The sequence below is a fragment of the Morone saxatilis genome, unplaced genomic scaffold, assembly GCF_004916995.1.
Source record: "Morone saxatilis isolate NCDOM2014 unplaced genomic scaffold, NCSU_SB_2.0 Contig1, whole genome shotgun sequence".
NCBI classification, from domain to species: domain Eukaryota; kingdom Metazoa; phylum Chordata; class Actinopteri; family Moronidae; genus Morone; species Morone saxatilis.
In genome coordinates, this window is record NW_023339651.1 from 12917196 (window position 1) to 12938178 (window position 20983).

The 20983-nt window shown below is 42.7% G+C and overlaps 1 protein-coding gene across 2 annotated transcripts in view; it reads left to right on the forward strand.

The window, feature by feature from the left end:
- Nucleotides 1–231: 231 nt before the first annotated feature.
- The window catches only part of rhbdl1 (rhomboid, veinlet-like 1 (Drosophila)), a 47538-nt gene continuing 26786 nt past the window's right edge, over nt 232–20983 (forward strand). Inside the window, exons 1-3 of one of the 2 annotated variants that reach the window (XM_035664399.1) lie at nt 232–629; nt 5209–5350; nt 16574–16732. In XM_035664399.1, coding sequence (XP_035520292.1) covers nt 16667–16732 — 66 coding nt within the window. In that variant the 5' untranslated portion in view covers nt 232–629; nt 5209–5350; nt 16574–16666. Of the gene's footprint in view, nt 630–5208; nt 5351–8912; nt 9404–16573; nt 16733–20983 lie in introns of those variants that run through there. The other variant, XM_035664391.1, reaches the window with a different exon arrangement.

Sequence of the window (20983 nt, forward strand, 5' to 3'; positions counted from 1 at the left end):
GGGGGGGGTAGAGTGAAGGAGTGATTTTTTTTTTTCATGTGGCACAGCTGAACTAAAGAGGGAGGGAGCAGATGAAAGGGTGAGTTCTACTGTATAGCACAAGTGCATAAAAGAGGGAGAGGGAGGGGGGAGGTGACAGGGTGAATGGAGCGAGTAAGGAGAGCTTGAATGAATGAGTGAATAAAATATGTGTATGGCGCATGAGTAAAGGAGGGGGCGGGAGATAATTAATGCTGTGCGATGCTCATATGGAGACTGTATAAATAACACTGTGATGGCTCTGTGGATATTATAGAGCCTATAAATATGCCTATTGTTTGTCACTCCTATTCGGGGCCATGTGTAGCAGGAATAGCGGATTGTTTTGGTATTTTTCTCTGTGTGTGTGTGTGTGTGTGTGTGTTGCTTGGGGGTTACATTCAGGTTATTGGGCCCGTTGTTTTTGTCACCGATTGTCCGGAGTGATGTGTTATTGTCTTGTGCCCCGTTTAGGAAGCGGTGGTGAAAAAGCAGCAGCCAAACAGAGACTTCTCCCCCGGTTAGACCACTCCCATCATCCGCCGACAGAGGGACGTCCTCAACACTGACTGGACCTCCCGAGCACCAACACTCAAACGCACCACCTCAAAGTAATTATCACTATAATGAGATTTTACTAAATGAACGGGGCATTTTATTAAGCCGCTTGCAGTCCCCCCCTCCGGGTCATAGGCGACTGATAACTGGGCGTGATTTATAGTCACCCAATGATTGGTGTTGAATTGTCCCTGCCAGAATTGTACCCTGCTGTGTTTGTTTTTGTCGATGATTGGTGTGTTTGTGGTGCGGGCGGAGCTCAAACGATTAGTTGATTAATCAGTTAGTTGACGAACAAAGAATTAATTGGCAACTATTTTGATCATTTGTTATGATTTTAAGTGGGGTTTTTTTCAAGCAGAAATACCAAACATCTGATGATTCCAGCTACTCAAAGGTGAGGATTTGCTGCTTTTCCTTGACTTACATTAAAGTTAATTTAATATCTTTGGATTTGGACAAAAAAAACAAAAACAAAAATGTGATGACATCAGATTAGGCTCTGGGAAATTACAATGGACATTTTTTCACAATTTTATCATGTTTAGACCAAGTGATTAATCAATAAAATGATAAGCAATAATGAAAATAATGGTTTAAAAAGAGTAAACTGCACTTTATTTATTGAGTTATTGGAGTAGTGTTGGTATAAGTGTGATATTCCTCATGCTCTTTTTGGTCTACACACAGTCATTCACTTCTGCTGCCCACACACTGAAATCTAGACTCCCAGTTTAATCTTTGCCAATGTCTGAGGTGCAGATGCATTCAGCTTACACAATGCTGATCACAGTGCTGGTTTATTTGTCAGAAGTTGTAGAGAGTCGAGTGGGAGGTATATTACACATGAATTTACAGAAGAAAGCCACACCATCGGGTCAGGAGTGTTTAAGCATTGCGTCTCTAAATTTATCTGATGCCAGTTTGTAATTTTAGCTGCCTAAAACCCTCTCAAGTCTCATCCTGTCTCTGGCCCAAAGCATTGTGGGTAACATCACCCACCATTTGACTACTGAGGTCCTCAGTGTGCTCCATATCAGGGCTGTGGATCAGCTGTCAAAAGGTCCAAAACTGTCCGGCACATGATCACATTGTGCTCCGTTAAAAGCATTCTTTCTGCGTTGCTTTGACTGTGTAGCCGTTTACTCTGGCTTCAAAAGTCCGATAAGGTTAAATTTAATCAGATCTTTTTACGTTTACCCAGGTGGCAAGAAAAGAAGGTCTGGAGACTTTTTAGGTTTTAGATTAGATCAATTATTTTTCTGCTATGAATCCTCTGGGTTTCTTTACACTTTTAAAATTACATCTCACAAACAATTTTATTGATTCTAAACACATGTTTTGTAAGAATATCCGGTTAATTCTTTGTAATCCACATTGTAGTCATTAAATTAAAGTCCCAGAAGATTAGCGCTAGAGCACTTTTTAAGTAAAATGCATTAGTTGATTAATATGAATTAGTAATAGGCAGAATGAATACACTTACTACCAATCCTCAAATGTGTTTGCTCATCAGATATGTTAGTAGGTATCCAAAACAAGCACAGAAACAGCTCCACAATCACTCAGCTAGTCAATAACAAATCTGCAAAACACTGACTACAATAACACATCAGTTTGATTTCATCTCTAGGTTTAAGATTGGGATTGTGAGCAGGATTGTTTCAAGATTATGTGTATGTAAAACAAATGTTTTCTTTGTTTTTAACAACAGAAGAAATTTTAGTAATTTCAAGTGTAGTCCTACATGTGAAAATATGCGGAGGGAAAATCCCATTGATTTATCGTAAAGTAATATCAAGTAACATTGTTTTATTAAAATCTGATTTAATTCATTTGTAAATGAAGATGTAGAAATTATGTGGACTCTCTTTCAGTAATGATATTTAGCAGAAGACAGATTTGTTTGTGTAGCTGTTACTCACAGTTACAGTCTCAGAGGATTATTACAGTTATTTAAATAACTTTTTTTAATATATATAAATTTAGTTTGAGCAACTAGCGTTATCTCCATAAAATACACCAAATGTGTAAACTTTACATAAACTGGGTGATATGATGGCATCATTTGAAAGTGACACTGGTGTAACATTAGTTCCTCTCTAAAACAAAACCAAAATACAGAAACACAAGTGTATTTTATAGTAGTTTATTAACACAATAAAAAGGGCGAAATACACGAAAAGGATTTGTCTTTGACCAGTTCATCTCACAAATTCCATGCATATATCACCAACATGCCCATGTACAGTTTTAAAGTGCCAGTTGTGCCCTTGAGCTGGGCATCACTTAGTTCAGCTACCCATTACGCTGCCACAGATGAAACAGTTTACATCTTGGTGATTAGACCTGTTCTAGACTAACAACGTGCCATGTTGAGACAACGGAAAGTGAGAACAAGGCATTGACACAGTAGTGGTTTTAACACACTTGTCCTCAGGCCAGCTGGAGTGTGTGTGTGCTCTGTAAGAGGTAGTGTGTGTGTGTGTGTTCGGGGTTTGACAGTTGTGACAACACTTGAATGTGTGAGCAGGTGTCAATGGCCAAGTGCTGTGCGGACTGCTGCACAGCCGAGCTGATAGAGGCCCATCAGTTGGACCCGCACCAAGGCGCTCTTTGTGAATGTCTTACCATTTCCACCACAAAACACACCCTCCCTCATCTCAGTGTGTAGAGCAGGTAACTATTCCCACAATGTCAGCTGTCAGACCCCCCTCTCACATGACAGGCTCGTCACTGGACGCAGCCTGTCGGAGCACCTGTTGGCTGTCCGTCAAACCAACAGAGATTACTCTAACAGAAGTCATTGTCTCTCACGCTGAAAGATGACACAGCATTTTGGTCCTCCAGTTAACAGTGGGGGGGTCTAAAAAGAGGTGCTCCACTGAAAGATAATCACTTATTCTGTACGTATTAATGTTAAAAAAAGCAGTTGTAAATCGACCTTTCTGATGCTGTAACACAGTCACACATGTGACATTGACCACAAGGCATCACATCTGATTTGACACTAATAGATTGCAGTTCAAGAATGCTACATTTAGCCCTAATCCTGACTTTAACCCTTGCCCCTTTAATACTTGGAGACTTAGGCAGAGTACAGTAACACAAGCAGCCACAACAGGCTGCCACTAAACCAGAGCCATCTATTATATGTAGAATTCAGTATAAAGATAATTATTTTTTAAAATTGGAACTGTAAAACTTTCGTTGTTTGAATTCAGGCCAAAGTAATAAATTCCAATTTCACGAACAGGCTTTACTTTTTTTTAACTTTGTGTTCTGTTACTATGTTCAATCTTTACACTAAAAATACGAGTTGAGTTAGTTCCAATGTTCTCAGTTTACCTTTATGCACATTTGCCAAATATTTAAGAGCAGGGAGAAGTATTTTGCTCCACTCGCTGGTGACTTCTGATCAAAGCTGCTTTTACCAACAGAGGGCAGTAGAAGCTTAAATACAAGTAATTCATTGTGTTATTTGCATTTGATATAAGCTTAGTCTAGGCTTAAATGTGTTTAGCACCACACAAACTGAGCACATATATTTACCTCAAACAGTTATGTTTGCATCATATTATACAGTAGTAAAAGTATGAACAATACAATAAATGTCAGCCTTAAAACACTAAGTTATGTTGTTAATATATGGAGTAAAACATGGTGTAAATCAAAGTCCAAGGCTAATGAGCTCTGTTTATTTCCATTTAACTCAGCTGGGACCTTGTAATTGGTTTGACAGCACTCTTTGAATACTCTGTGGTTTGTCAGCCAACAGGGCTGCCCTCGGTTTAGGATGCAACTGCAGGTTTAGACACCAGAGGTCTCTCCACACTTAAGCCTTATTACCGTGACTCCCAAACATATCACAAGGAACTGCTCGGGAAGCCTGTGCTCAACTCCAACTAGAAGTGGCACTGTGACACGATAATGTCAAAAATAGCGACTGATGTTTGGGAGGCGCCCCTGTCCCCATATGAGACGTGAATATTTCAGAGATGGGGCTGAAAATGGGTCTCCCCTATGAATTCAAATCATGGCACAGAAATTCTAATAAAAAAAATAAAACATTCATTCTTTTCACTCTTCTGTTCTCCTTTTTAATTCTCTCCCCTTTTCAATCTCCTCCCTCTAACTCTCCTTCCCATTCCTTGCTTCTTCTGTTTTATGTCCCTGTGAGATCTTCTAAGTGGAGCAGTTAGGACTAAAACTGTGTCATTCAGTGACCTGATTCATTTTTCTGCCGTTTTTCATCATGCGGGTGATTCCCTCTATTGCACAATCACTGCTGCTTGACATTCTGCGGCTCAAGTGTGAAGCACCATCTATTTTCATTTACACAACTAGTCGAGCCTAACAGGTTCCAGAAATCCCGCCGAACAACTTGTCTTCTTAATTTATAAAAGATTAGGTCAGCTAATAGAACAAACAAGCAGCACTGTAAGGCTGTAAAACCTGCACAACGACAACAGTGTTAAGTATATTTCTCAGCATTTATGAGCGATATCATGTGGTTGAACTTTCATTCCTTCTTCTGTTGAGCTTTCGGATGTATAGCTCTTCTCCTGTAGTTTCTCTCTTTTCTTTTAGCTGTTTAAACTTAAATCTTTTCATTCTCTCTTCCTGCTTCAGGGTAGAGGACGGCAGAAGTATTTCCCAGTGCTCCACCTCACTTCGATGTCCACACAGAAACATCCTGAGAAACCAGTGTGGCTGTTTGCTGTTGGTCCACCCCGAAAACAAGTTTAACATAGCAAGATTAAGATTTCATCAGGTAATTTCTTCTTGCTTTCTCCAGCACAACTTCTGGCCTCAGAAGGGAGAATCTAGCTGAATATAAGCTTCACATATGGTAAACAAAAGCTCACCATGTATAGTTTCTAGTAGCAGTATGCCAATCCATTTATGTCTTACTGCATAAGGAATTGTTTGATTGATTGGTTTAGTTAAATATTTTGCACAAAATGGTGCTTACAAAGACACTAGACAGCAAAAACAACTTAGATGATCACATGACAGATCATATCAGTTCCACAAATCCAAAAAGAAAACATTTCTAAAGATCTTCTACATTTCCTTTTTGTCTTTGTCCATAAATCCAAAAATAAGCCAAATAAACCCTCTCATTAAAAGACAACACAACCTATCACCTTTAGACGACCAGAACAAATCAGTATTCTGAATTGAATGTTTTCAACTAGGTAGCTCTACATGGGGCAATGAAATACAAAAGGAAATTCATCCTGAACAACACCAGTATCACAAAAAAACATAAACACCCCGCTCTTCAGGAATACCTCTTAATTGAACACACGAGGACCTCTGCTAGCTGTATTGTATATAATGTATGTTTGCTGGGTAATCACTTCAAACTTATTGTTATCTGTTATTATATAAAGACAAATATAACAACAATTTATGCATTTAATAGTACAGTGTCTGATCTGAAAAGAATCAATGAAAAAGGAAACGCTGGAAACTGTGACATGATTTAATTTAATTAAGGTTGCCAGATTAAATTTTTCGAGAATTTCTTTGAAGAAGACATGTGACAGTTACCAGTTTTATAACTCCCTGATGTTGTGATATTGCAGCCTTGTGCACTCTTTTGTCAGTGCTGAAATTGACATTGCAATAACAGTCTAAATTGAATACACCACAGAGCCTTATTTTGTTGACATCTACAAGTGTAGACTGAGCAGCGAGCTGAATTTCTCCTGGTTGGTGCAACCCTTCCTGAGACTGTAACGTTGGACGAGCTCATTGCGCACATAGACAAATCCCTACAGTTTGCATGCACACACAGAACGACTGCTTTATAAATCAGTGTGCATGCGCCCCTCATGCTTAAAACCCTGGCATAGCCTGTGTATAATTAAGACTCACTGATTTCAGGCCTGTAAGGCATGCATTTATAGCTCCCTCTTACCATTCGTTTCACAGACAGAAGCAACTGTCCACACAGACACACACCGGTAAATAAACACCTGCCTTATGGACCTCGAGGTCATTAAGCTGGGGAGGAAGAGTGCAGACTGGAGGTCTAATTAATGCGCCTTTCTGCCTCCCTGAAAGGCCTTGTTATTCTCTCCCCACTCTTTCACATAGAGGCTAGACCAGTGTTTTGTCTGCTGCTCTCAGGCCTTGTTAAAGGAGCAGGCTCCCTGGGTTCATCCTGCCGTCTGCATCCATCCACCAGCGGTGAATAGAACATGAAGGGTTTAGTCAGGCTCATGAGAGACCATTCAGTTAGGGACGCTTCAGGCACCAGAGACTGTATTTCACTAGAGGCTTATCTCACTCTGTCAGTCATCTGGATAATGTCACTTGGTGGTAATGGAAACAATGATACTGGCATGACCCTTGGTGGAGCTGTGAGCCCAGTTGGCATCTTGTTTATATATTTGGGAATGCTGTTTACCTGCCTCTAGTGCCATTTTTAATACATCAAGGTCATTTGTGCATTTTCATAGATATGTGATTAAATATATAATATTGACTTTCTTTATAACATAGCCAAGACTGTGTTTTGGTGATGTTATTCATAGAGCACATACACTGTCAGTCATAATGCTAGACCCAGGGGGGTTCTTCTTGAGAGGGTTTTCTGCTTTATTTTCTTAATGCAATGGATTTTTTTAGTTCATGGTACTTGTCTATTGTTTGATGGGAGTCCTTTTGAGGTTACCAAGGCAACAGTTGAATCCGGTTTCATTTTGGCTGTTCTTTCAATCCATCTTACTTATTGCAGTTTTAACATCCTCCAGCAGTGACCTTTATAATTAGATTTGTCTTATTCGTGCTCACAACTACAGAGCGTTGGAGACAAATTAATTCTGAACATTGATTAGTAGTTGAACAAAGAACCCCATGAAGTGATTTCAGTGCTTCCTCGCAGAGAAGGGAATCCTATCGTTGCTATAGACTTGGACAGTCATTATTAAGGTTTTGTTTAAACAAGAGTGTGTCAGATGGGCATAATGGAAGGTGACAAAGGGAAAGTCTGGGAGCTCTGCCATGTTCAAGGTGGCCTAGGCCCAATCCATTAGGACAAATACAGCAGTTAGCCGTGGCTTCATATAGTCAGCAGCTTAAGTATGAGCCAATAAAGCACAAGACACATTGCTGTAATGAGTAGGTCCAGATATTTTTAAAATCTTTCTCACATTAAGAAGGATTTATAAGCCATTCCGTCTATAAGAAAGTCCAAACATCTGGTGCAATTATGGTACTTAAACAGGCAGAGGCACTGTTTGTCACCAAGCCAGAGGCTGAGTTACACTGTTGGTGGTAAATCTTACAGGAGACAGTGCAAGAAACACCCCTGCTTCAACCACGACAAAAGCCAGAGTCGTTGTTGGAGGTTGTGACCCGACGACGACTTTAGCTTCAGCTACAATCGGATCCAGGTCATTTAAGACTGTTAAGACACATTTTTTTTTATGAGTTAAGATTTACGTCCTCTTGCTGCTTCCTCCCCCCTCATCGCCATTGTCCTAAGGAGGAGGGGTCACTGCGGATTTGTGCAGAAAGAAAACTCCTTTTAAAAGGGATTTCAATAAAATCAAGTGCAGCCACTGTCTGCCGCCCACATGAAGTTCCTTTTCATCATTTGTATGTTCTGACCCTCTTGCTCTGCGCACTGCATGCTAGTCTCTTTATTATGCATCAGATTAACATAAAAAAGAGCCTTTGTTCGGGTATTACTTATAATATATTAAGGATTCTGTCCTTGCGTTATTGTCGTAGTGGTATTCATTTGAGCTCACTGGAGCTCAAGTCAGGGAGCCATCCAAACAGTTTAATTCAATTTTATGTTTGTGCATGTGTGTGTCAGGGTGGGAGCATGCTTGATTGTGCAGCAGTGCATACAGTGTGCTCATATGCCAGTGCTTATAATTAGCACAGAGTTGTAAAGGGTTGCAGAGCAGTCTATAGGTTTCTTGGGGGCCATCAGCGCCATCAATATGACTAGGAGTTTTATATTGCCTATATTGCCATTCATCACCTTTGTCTTCTGTAACCCTAAAATGAACAAAATCATCAAATTGTTGGCATTTCACCATATTGCTTATTAGTAGCTTTTGTGTTGTTTACAGTGTGTGGGTTGGTGTAGTGGCAGGGGGGTCTGTGCTAGTAGTAAGTGCAAAGCCGCAGTGGAGCCCATCCCCTGCTCCCTCCCTGAGACGCCTTACTTGTAGTGAGGAGAGGAGCCGCAGCCCATGGCCACTCCTTCTCCTTCTTCGATTGGAAGAGAGAGGCCACCTCCCTCCCCTGCCTCATTGGTATGCAGGCAGCGCAGTGTGTGTATGAGGAGAGGGAAGAGAGGGAGAGAGAGGTAGCAGTCAGTGCAATGGGATAGAGGAGAGCGAGGAGGAGGAGGAGAGTGAATGAGAGCTGCTGGATCTGCCTTGCCTGCGTGCCTGCCTGTCGTCTGCTGAAGCTGGGTTTACTGCCGCGCCACGCTGCACTGGCACTGAGCAGAGTCACAGTCCATTTGCACCACTGTCCGCACTCTCAGCACCAGCACGGAGCCACACAGCACCGGTTCTTACTCCGGCGACACCACCAGCATCAATACCAGGGGCACAGCTCACCAAGCTTTCTCCATCATCAAGGGGGGGACGCAGCAGCTACGAAGGGGCCTGACGCTACAATTTAGGCACCAGCTGCTACCTCAACCACATCCCCCTCCACCTTATCCCATCCTTACAAACACCACCACTCCTCTCTTTCTCCTCCCTATGCCCTTGTCCTCGGCGGCTCCTCTCACCTCCCTGGCCAGTATATGGATAGAAGCTCCCTGTTTCAGCTCATACAAGAGCAGGTAAGCAAGCAGCGGCAGAGGTTTCTATGGTTACGGGCTCTTGGCCACCTCGCCGTCTATCCAGGGACTGAGACGTGGAGGCTGGGGGTGAGAGCTGATGTTAGGATAGATTGCAGGGGCTGTTTGCACAGGCGAAATAAGTGTGAGACGACACAACGGATGTAAGCATCATGGAGCCATGTGGGCCCCGAGAATGCGAGGTCAGATCATGAGCCACAGCAGGAGGGGGGCCATCATGTCATGGTTTATGGCAGGGAGGGAGGGGGGTGGAGGTTTGTGTGCAAATGGATGGATATACTGGTATGAATGGGTGCGTAGATGCATTGATGGGCAAATTCTGTGTTTGAAGAATGAAGCAAAAATGAGAAGATTATAGCTGATAATAGCTGCTGCATTGGCGTTTAGAGCCATCATGCTGTATGTGAGTTATGTGTCTGTACCCGAATACGTGAATTTTCTTCCTCGTGATTTTCCTCCTTTTTTCTGTGCCCATTTATATCTGAGGGTCGCAAGAACCAAAGAAATGATTCAGCTTTTCATTTTTAAGTGTCGAGTAATGAGGCAGTTCCTGTGAAGTCCAGGTCATGGGTTTCCTTTCTGTTGAAAACACAGTGTTAGTGGTCGTATGTAGGCTAGTGAAAAATGTTCTCTTGACATCTGGTTTCTCAGGGTCCTCTACCCATACTGCTGTTTTTACTGTCCTGTCACATCTATGTTTGAGTTAAGCTTTGGTCTACCATTGCCAAAATTAACAAGCCAAAATGGATCTGAAGGCAGATTCCACCCAGAAAGCATGTGTATATTTGGCTTGTGCTTCCTGAAGACATATGTGTGTGTGTGTGTGGTGTTGTGTGTGTGTGTGTGTGTGTGTGTGTGGTGTGTGAGTGTGTGTGTCTGTGTGTGTTTTCAGCTCTATCCCATGTCTTGTGTTTAACTCTAGGTTATCTAATGCGTCTCCTGTTTCTGATAATGAACTGGTCTGTTGGGGTTCGGGCTGATTGACAGATAGATTGGGCAATCATTTTGTGCAAGAGGGAGAAATCGATTATCTGCTGCAGGGTTTAGGGGTCACGAGTGGCCCATCAACAACACATTGATCAAGAGACCCAAGAGCCTTGGGGAGGTGTTTGTCTGTCTGTCTGTGTGTGTGTGTGTGTCTGCGATCATGTGCACTGTTGCATTTTTATGAATGTGTGTGTGAATGTTTTTTATAACAAGTGGAGGAAGCCCATGTGGGTTGAGTGAGAAGATGCTCTGTGGTCAGACTGGTGAGTCATTTACTGTATAAGCACTTCAGTGATAACAACTACTTAGTGATACCTCAACAACACATATTCCTTCGCAGACACATTTTAATGCGGTATCAAAGAGGCTGACTCATCTGTGTCAATATCCATTTTCAATGTAGCAGGTCTTTGGGCTGGAGATGAAGCCAATATTTCCTCACTGTAAACGGCTGGTTGCTTTATTGATTGTGGGGTTTACTCTGCTTGTGCCAGTGTGTTCCTATAGACAGTTTGTAAGGCCACAGTTGAGTAGACTGCGGTCCTATTAAGCTCAAGTCTAGACCAAATCACTCACACTGGCTGACGACAGGCTTTTTCCACCTTTGGGACTCCATACGGCGGCCTTTGATTTGGAAAAGGTCTCTCTAATTAAACTAGAATGAAGTGCAATGTGCCAACAGCTTTTGGACTATGAACAGGCAAGCTTGTTTTTAACAAAGCCTGCTGCCTGCCTAAATATTGGGCCCTTTTTTTTCTCATCCTTATCCAGGGGAATGTTTAGCAGAGCATGCCTCATTTTGTTTTGCAGCTTGCCCTCTGGATTTAAATTGGCAAGTTTACCGGAGGCTTCCCACAAACACAGCGTCCCACCAGCCTCTAAGCAAAGCCACAAGAACACCTGGAGGTCAAGTGCTTTGCTTAAGGGCATTTTAGGTGTAGTCGCTTGTAAAGGGAAAGATTTACTCAGTCACTGTCACTGCTTAGTTTTTTTATAGCCTAGGCTTTTAAACCTGCAACATTACACTTTTTTTTAAATAAACATTTAGATTTAGGCTCCCACTGGCCCAACATTTTCATCAGTCAAAACATACATTAGATGTTAAAGGCAATACACTTTAATGTTTTTGGGGTTTCCTGGAGTTAAACCCCCTCAAAAGAACACATGCTTCAGTTTATATGAGCACTGCAGGTGTAAAGGAAAGGGAGTATTGCAGCCCTGTCACACAGAACCACAAGAAAATGCTGCAGGGGAAGAGAAAGAGAAAGCAACAGTGGCAACATGAGTGAGTTTATTAGTCTTTGTCTGCAGGAGGTTGCAATGCTGAGCTCAGGCTATTTCTGGCCTATGCAGGCTCACACATATGCTCATAATCAGAGTCAGAGTCTTTCTATTGCAGTGCCACTGATAAGGCAACTTGATGGTAGGCAGCACTCAGCCACTAACGTACACTATCATTAGTTGGTGAATATCTCCCTATGTGTCATTCAGGTCTTATCTGGCTTATTTATATCCCTCCCATAAGGACTTGGGATTCTGAATACTATTCTGACATATTTATGTCAAGCAGCGAGAATGAGACTCTTATACACTGTCTTCTTTTATCATTATCTGATGCTAATTTGCATTGAGCTGTATTTGAAAGCTGTATCTGGCTGTTTGTGTTCAAACACCAGGAAATGTAGTTACATGATTGTTTGTATCAAGGAAAAATGTAGATTGTCTCTCTTGTGGGTTGGATCTTTGAGCCGTCACATTGCAGTGCCACAGTAGTGAAGTCTGACCATAATGATGGTAACAGCAGGGCAGAACGTGCACTGTGATAATTACAGAGTCAGTGGCCCAGTTGTTGGTGAACACCAGTGAGTCCTGAGGGCAGCAGAGGCAATTCAAAGGGTTTTATCTGATGCCATGCAAATATGCTCTGCCCTGTAAATGCCACTGCCCTCTGCAGATACACAGCCCTGCTCATGCTTGACAGTCTTGTTCACAGAGACCAAAGTGGTGTGTAGTATTAGCTTTGTGCCACTGGGTTAGCACTGTGTCACTGAGAGACTGGGAATCGTACCAACGTTGGTGCTACATTACCTTGTAGAAGTTAATTTGCAGCTAATAAGTACAAACCGATATACTTTAATTTCAGTATATCTGACCAGGTAGTAATTAAAACATCACTTGAAGCTATGCATTGTTCAAAGTAAAGCCTAATTTGAAGATTTAGGGCTACTTATCCTCTCAATTAATCATTTAGTTTATGTAGTATCAGAAAAGTGCCAATCAAAGTCTTCAGGAGCTCAAGATGACGTCTTCAAATTGCATGTTTCTTCCAATCAGTAGGTCCAAAATCCATATATATATATATATATATATATATATTATATATATATATATATATATATATTAATTTTCATAGAAGACAAAGAAAAAAAATACATTTTTAAGAAGCTGGAACTTTTTTGGGTAAAAAAAGTTCTAAAATGTTGCAGATTAATTGACTAATTTATTAATTACCTATGTTTCAGTTCAGATATGATTACCTTTACTAGAGGAAAAAGCAGGCAGAGCATGATAAAACAGTTAAAGCTTTGCCATCTTGAAAAATTAAGGTGACTGCATGCAGGGTCTAACAGTATGAATCTTCTAGTGCTACACACAGTCTCCCATAGTATCTTTTGCAGGTCGGACGATAGGACTGGCCATGTCTCAGCCCATTGGCTGTACTTCTATCACGGCTGGGTTTTGTGGTTCGCTCCGGGGCTGGAGGATTCGCTCTTGAGCCCCTGTGGAACAGGCTGATAAGTTAGTCGTGGGCTGGGGTCAGTTGGAGTTGCTGCGCTGAAGGTAATAGAGGTCCCCGGGGTTAACACTGAGATCATTCCCCTGCAGTCAGCATTCCACTCCTCTCTTTGCCCTTCTCCTCCTCCTCCTCCTCCTCCTCCTCCTCGTGTATACATTTTCATCCTGTGTCTTGTCCATCTCCTCCCACTTGCTCTTGAGCCAGCCAAGTTCGGTCGCTCTCTCTGTCGTAACACCTCCACCTTCCACCCATAATCTTCCGCCCCGCCTCCTTTTACATCTAAATCCTGCCATCGTCTTATTGCCACCTTCTCTTCTTATCTTATTGGTCTCTTACCATCCATCTGTATTCTATCTTTCCTTCTGCTCTGTATCCTTCCCTCCTTTCATCGTCTCTTTGTGCCTCTCGAACACCAATATGTCGGGGGGAGAAAAGGGGGGGGAGAAAAGGGGGGGGAACGCAAGAAAGGGATGACACACGGGCGACTGGTAACCATGGCAACGCATGCAGCTTGTCAAAGTGTCGCCCTCGCCAGTGTTGGATCGCTTCAATAACTGCTTCCCTCTCAACGCTTTTTCCCTCCTTCTTCCAACCCTTTTTTTTCTGTCTCTCCCTTCTTGTTCATCACCAGCCTGCACAAGAAAAAAAAAACCGGGCTCATCTTGCCAGCACTCATTCATCTCAGTGTACCTCATCTCGCTAATTGATAACCCTAATTGGCTACAAGAACCAATCTTCCACCTCCTTGTATCCTCAGCAGACAGCCTCCCCTGTGTAACGTTCTTCCTGCATAAGGTCACTATGAAGGGGGTAGGATCACGGCCCTATGACAGCTCGGCGTCAACACTGGGTTTGCGTAAATGTGCACAGCCATATACAGTGTGTCTCTGTCTGCGTCGCTGCTGTATGTGTAGTGATGCACTGACATATGGAGGCTGACAGTAATCAGACGTCCCCAGTGTGGCTCTCTGTTCCCCCTGTCAGCCCGGGCTGAGCCAGGAGCACATTAGAATCTGATCTATCTCCCCTCTGTGGCAAGTGAATGCAGAGCACTGGAGTGTGTCACAGCCCTTCTTATAGGAAAGAGAAGAGGAGGACTCACTGCCAGACTGCTTGGTTAGGCAGATGCACAGAATAACAGACAGTGGCATGGCATTTTTATTCTCTATGCGTCTTCCTTTCATTTCTGTCTGGCTGTCTCTGTTCTTCTCGCCTCTCTTTTCATAGTCTCTCGTCCTTCTACTGTCTTTCATTTCATCAACCGACCTACCACCCACCACCCTCTCTCCCATTTTCCACCTCTTGCCTCTCTGCGGTCTTTTTTTTTGTGGCCCCCCCCTCGTATTCCCCTATATGTCATCCTGATACCTTACACATCACAAACGTTGGACAGTTTCTGCACCATTTTGCTCAGCAAGCCTCAAGGGGTGAATGGAGCCGTGTTTTAACAAACGTCCATGGAAAACACAGTTAAGGGGATTATCTAAAAATAGACCTGGGCCCGTTTTCTCTCCCATCTTGTTTTTTTTTTTTTTTCCACAAATTTGGTTTTATGTGCGTTCCAGACAGACTTGAGAGGCTAAGAAGCTGAGTTTTGAGATTATACCGAGATGCGTGAGGAAAATGACCAAGAGGGAGATTACACCAGTATTGTTTGGATTTTAAACAATGTGCATGGCGTGAAGAGTGTTATCAGTAAATGCCCGAGAGATAACAATGGTTGTATGTGTACAGAATCTTAGTTGTTGAGTGATGTTAGTGTTCACAGAGTATAATAAACAAAACTAACAAAAATCCCTTCACTGCATCAATCAGCAGTGAGAAGACACTCAGTTTGAGTCAAGCATCATCAAAACTAACCCATTTGTTCCTGCCTCCACTGTGCTCTGCCAGGTGAATAAATACAAAAAAAAAAGAAAAAGCAGATTAAGTGGAATTAAAAGGATGCTTGTGTGTAACTAAATTAATGTAAAAAAAAAAAACTGCCGACAGTGTAGGGGGACGTACATACAGTAAAAATGTTCAGAAGGAGACACATCTCACATCTCACACCAATGGATTCCCTGATGGATCTTCTTAGTTGAGCAGTGGAGCTTTAAGCTTTGAGCCGCCTGCAGCAGAGACTGACACGGCGCTGTGTAATTAAATGCTGTTCTCCTCATGCAGCCGACGAAACTCCTTTGTCTAACCATTTCAGAGCAGGCCAGGTCCACACTAAGGCGGCCTAGGCGGGATTCTTCTTGTGGACTGATGACATGGGCAACGATGATCCAGCAGGACTGACTCCACACTGACGCAACATCTGCAAACTCACTCCTCCCTGGGGCAAAAAAAACTGTTGGTTTACTATCTGAAACCTAATGAGGCTGTGTTAGCATTCAGGAAACAGTAAAATGTGAAGCAGCAAGGGCTCTTCCCATGTGGTCTCTTTGTACTGCTCGTTTGTCCTCGGGCACATTTTCACAAACACAATCAGATGCACTAAGTAGAGCTGGCATGAGAAATTAACGCGCCATTGCAGAGCAATTGAATGCATTTAAGAGGAGAAGGTAAGGGAAGAAAATCAAGCAATGGGTAGGTAGAAACTGCAGCCCAAAAAAAAAAACATATTACATAAACCAAGCGTAGATACACACCCTATACTTTACAAGCCATTTTTAACTGTGCGCTATTTTAGACAACTACACTCAGCCATTTTTATGACGCTCACTCGCTTAAATCAATTACGAGGAGAAGCACTGGCATACAGACATCAGCAGTAATAACCCATGGGGCTGTGGGTCTCAGTGAGTGAGTGGTGATTATTAAAACCACACTGACTGCGAGCTGCAAATGTGACCAAGGACGAACTCACACAGTCAAATGAAGCATCCACTCAGAAACAAAGACTGAAAAGTCAACTTCATTTAATGCTGAAAGATTTTTTTTTTTTTTTTTAGGGAAACTGCAGGTCACTGGGTAGTAGAATGACATGCCTGCCTTTCTTCTCTCACTGCTCCCAACAACAACAACCATCATGCTGTTTGCACTGACAGACCTGCCCCTTTAATGAGGTTGAATGAGGCTTTTTCTTAAAGCAGGTCTAATTCTTTCAAAGGCAACACAGCTTTATTAATACCGGTGTCACTGTCTGAGCTTATGCATTCAGCCCTGTAGCTCTCATTTGTCTTTGAGTATCTGTTGTGTCTCTGTGCATACGTCTCAGCTGTCTATTACTGTTTTATTCCCCCTCGGGGGAAACTGACACTGCAGCGCTGCTAATTAAAAAATCATGATGCATAACAGAAACATCTTCAATACAACTGTTATCGGCAATGCAGTGTTTTATCCCAATGGTCTGAAAGTGCTGTTGTTGTTGTTTTTTCCAGCTGGACCCAGAGAACACCGGTTTCATCGCAGTGGAGAACTTCACCAGCTTGGTGGAGCACCATGAGCTGCAGCTGGACCCGTCCAAACTGGACATGCTGTTAGCCCTGGTCCAGAGTAATGAAGAGGGACAGGTGTGCTACCAGGAGCTCATCGAGCTGGTAGGTGGAACCCAGATGCACATACACACACAGATATACAGATAGTGATGCAGAGGGAGTCGCATGAGACATTTCATGTCCTGCAGCACAGACATGAATTTCCACACGTACACCCACTTTTGCTGGATTTCAGAAAGGTTAGAGAATTGATTCAGACAGAGCCAGCAAGCTCCGCTGTGGCGAAAATTGACTCGAGCATTCAGGTCGTTGTCCTGCAAAAGAAGGATCAATCTTTCCAGTTAATGTGTCGGTAAATCCAGACACTTAACCTCACAAGCTGTGCACAGCAAGTACTAGAAAACACCCACACCAAGCTGACAGAGCCATAGTATTAATGCAACAAATGTTTTATCATAACTGATTCAAACACAGTTATATTCCAAGGAATTAATATATTGAATTGTGCAACGGCAACTGACTGATGCTGTACAAGAATATTTTTCATACAATGATGTGAAAACAGTGTGTACTATATTCTCTGCAGCTGCAGATGGCTCATTGTATAAGGCAGATTTTGTCCTTCGTGTCTCTAATTTGAATTTGAGGCCAGGCTCTTGTCTCTTCACCTATCTCTGTTTACAATTGTGCCCCTATTAGAAATGTATGTAGAGCTGTGAAAAGGCTGATTCTCTTCAAGCACATAGATGAGCACCTGCCTTCTGCTCACAGCACCATACGAGCGTGAGCACTGAGATTAATTCAACGCAATGCAACTCCTGGCATATTTTCACTTCCTTTAGCTAATTACTCCCTCTCTTTCGTTCTCTGTTTATTTGTATGTCTCTCTTTTTCTCCCCTTGTGTTGGGCTGTCCGTAGTTTGTAATGAAGGCCACACAAGGCCACTCAATTTGGAACAGGTCCCATGTCTGTGTAGAGGTGCTGCTTCAACAGTGCAGCCTCTCTATTTCACAAGCCCTTTTTCTTGGAAGTGTACAGCTATCGTCCCTCGCCATTCCTGAAGTGTTGTTCCTTTTTTTGATCCATCTCATTTCAGCGCATCTCATCTTCAACCCTCCCTTCCTCAAGCCATGTAATATTATCTCCCCTTTTTTGAACCTGCCTCCTTGAACCCTCAGATCTCATTTCCTCCTCTTTCATTTTACACTCCTTGTGAGCATATGTTAGGTGGGGAAAAAAAAAACCCTGCCTCGCCTCCGACTACATCAGGGAGACACTTTTAAAATTGCCCATCAGCCAAATGCAAATTGCTTTCGATTAGCCCAGCATTGGTAGTAGCAGGCAGTAATCTGAGGCAATTTGAGAACGCCCAGCAACACATAGATATTGACCCCCAGGTCTGATTTTAAAGATTTGTCTGATACACACATGTGAACTCACATAGACCATACTCACACCTTTCTGTGCATGTACACAATTTGCATATATGCAAACGCTTTTTAAGCATTTTATTATTAATTAATGCAGCCACCCACTTGCTCTCAGTCTGCTTCACTACTCCCCTCTCCCTGATATACACAAACTCTCTCAAATGCAGACAGACTCTGATTCATACACATGAGCGCTGCCAGTACAGATTTGCTGAGTAATTTAGAGAATATTCTAATGTTAATGTGAATCTGGCCTCCCATCGAGCGGCATGTGATGCGTGAGCTCTGCAGGTCTCTGTTTTCTGCTTTGGGCTGCCACTTGGAAAGTGCCGCATTTACCATGACATTTTCAACCAGGTCATCAACGAAATACCTCCGGCCTTCTTTCTCTCCTCCTCTCCTTTCTCTCTGCTGCTCTCTGAGTTTTCTCCAGTTTCTTCTTTTTCCTTGGTTCCTCTCCCTGCTTTTTGTCCACGCCTTCTCCTCTGCCCTCTATCTATCTCCATTCACATCCCGGTATCTCAGGCAGATTTATAAGTAGCACTCCACAGTGTGTGACAGATGACAGTCGTGTTTTGATTTGCAAAGTTCAGTTCTGCCATTATATCATAACCAGTGCCTTAAGTCTGGTGTCTATTGATTTGTGGTCTGGCCTCTAACTCCCCAGCACCGTATTAAAATGGAGGTGGCAAAGTGCAATATGTGTGTGTGTGTGTGTGTCTGTGTGTGCTCAATTCATGCCTCTTCAAGCTTTCAGCTCACAAGCCGTTGCAATTTCTCTCAGTTGTGTTTCCAACGGGTGTGTACAGCATTTTTCTGATTTTCTGTTCTACATTCACTCAGTGCAGCCGTGAATCCACGCTGCTTCTCTCGACCTCAGTGGGTGTAAATGTTTGAATCGCACTGTCAGGCAACAGCTTCTCTGGTGTCTGAGTGTGTGTGTGAGCGTGTATGAGTGTGCAAGTACAAGACTGTCTCTGACATCGTTCGTGTTCAACCCATCTTTCATGCAGGGCGATCTTAGCCAGAGAGCTCCATCAGTTCAGCCAGAGGGGTGAATAAGTAACGCTCTGCTAAAACCTCTCTTGGGGAACTGTACACACTCACATATACACACATACTCACTCATTCGTATACACAGTTTAGGTGTGTATCTGACTACTAATCCACAAAATCCCACACAGCAAGACAACCAGCACACATTTTACACACGGTGACACATTTCCGCACAATTACACACAGACAGTTTGTCGATGCAGGAGGCTGAGAGACACCCGAGGTGTCAAAGTTCACACATGGTCGGGCTTTTGGGGGAGAGGGGTGGGGGGTTCTATGATGTGTGAGTAAATCTGTTTATGAATCGAGGGTAAAACCAGGCCAACCTTAAGTTAGATGTATTCCTATGTGTGTAATTGCACGTATTGATTTCTTTAAAGAGAGTCCTCTGATGCTATCATGTAACGGCTGTGTAATTGAAGAAGTGTGTCATTGTTTTCCTTTGGGTGGTAATTTGGCTAATGTTCGATGGAGATCCATAATGGCTGCTATGGTTAATTACACGGATACAGGGTGTATTTTAGATATTATGGCTGGGGGATTCTCTTTGTTCAGGTTAAAGGACTTTTAAGACTGCTGCTTTGTGCACCATTTTTACCCTTTTGCCCAAATGTTGCGCTTACACTTTCTGTTCCCTCAGGAGGTATAGTTAGAGAAACACTTATGTAATATATATATTTAAATGTTCTGCATTAAACTGGGTCTTTTGTCACATTTGAAGCAGTGTTGTAAGAAAGAAAGCACTTACAGAGAGCAGAAATGAACTTCAGCCCATAGACACTCTGCAAGTAGTTGATATACAGTATTTTAAAGTTTTCAAGTCACATTAAGTGCCAACAGTGCATCTGTCTCCAGGGACACAGATGCTACCTATCGACATCACATCCCAAACCAAACTCCAGTCAAGGCTTTCTGTTTTAGATCGGTTGCTGGTGCTGCACTTTGCTTAAGTGTCCAGGAGTGAAGGTTTGTTTTTTTTTTCCAGAGTTTTAGCACCGCAATGATTAAAGCATGAAGGAAGGCTGCGGCCGCAAACTGCTGAGGGGAAAAAAAAGGTGGACTCTCATTTTAAAAGGATTTGGGCAAGAAAAGAACCTGAGTATCTGGGTCAGGGTAGAATCAGCGAGGCTGAGATCCGCAGTGATTTAGATTCTGCTGTAAGAGTGCAAGAGTGTATGTGACAGAGAGAAAGAGAGAGAGGGGGGAGGGGGGCAAGGGAGAGGGGAATTTTGGTCTTCTGAATGACTCACAAATTATATGGTAAATGGGTACAGTGACACTGTTAGTCTGCTGGTGGTAAATCTCTATGTAAGCTCGGTTAATTGCAGACGTCTTTTAATATTCTAGTAAAGATAACTGATTTATTGTGTGTGTCAACAGATGAGAGTGAGAGATGGTCAACACCTCTGACTCTGAGCAAAATCTGAATAATATGTGGGGTTTTTTTTGTATTCTCTAGTGCAGATGCTTGAATGGCCTTTAAACCACATTTTTTAATTGTTATTACTAATTAGTATTGAGCTGGGAAGTATTGACCATGTGGTGTGGCTAATTAATCCATCAAGGACAATTGACTAGAGCTGAGAGCAGCATGTACAGTAGGCAACACGCAGCTACCAAGAGGAGGAGGATGGACCCTTGCTGTTTGGCATGCACACACACACACACACTGCTGTCAGTTTGGCCCCTTCAGCCGTCCCTAAAGGGGAATACTATCTTTATCTTTGTGCTTTTAGACTCAGCATCAATTATTCCCTGGCAGGCATTGCCTCGTCAGGGAACTTCTACTGTTACCGATGTCAGAGGTTTTCCCCTTCCAGCGTTTTATGTGATGTCATGTGATTTTCGGCACACCTTGCCCCCATC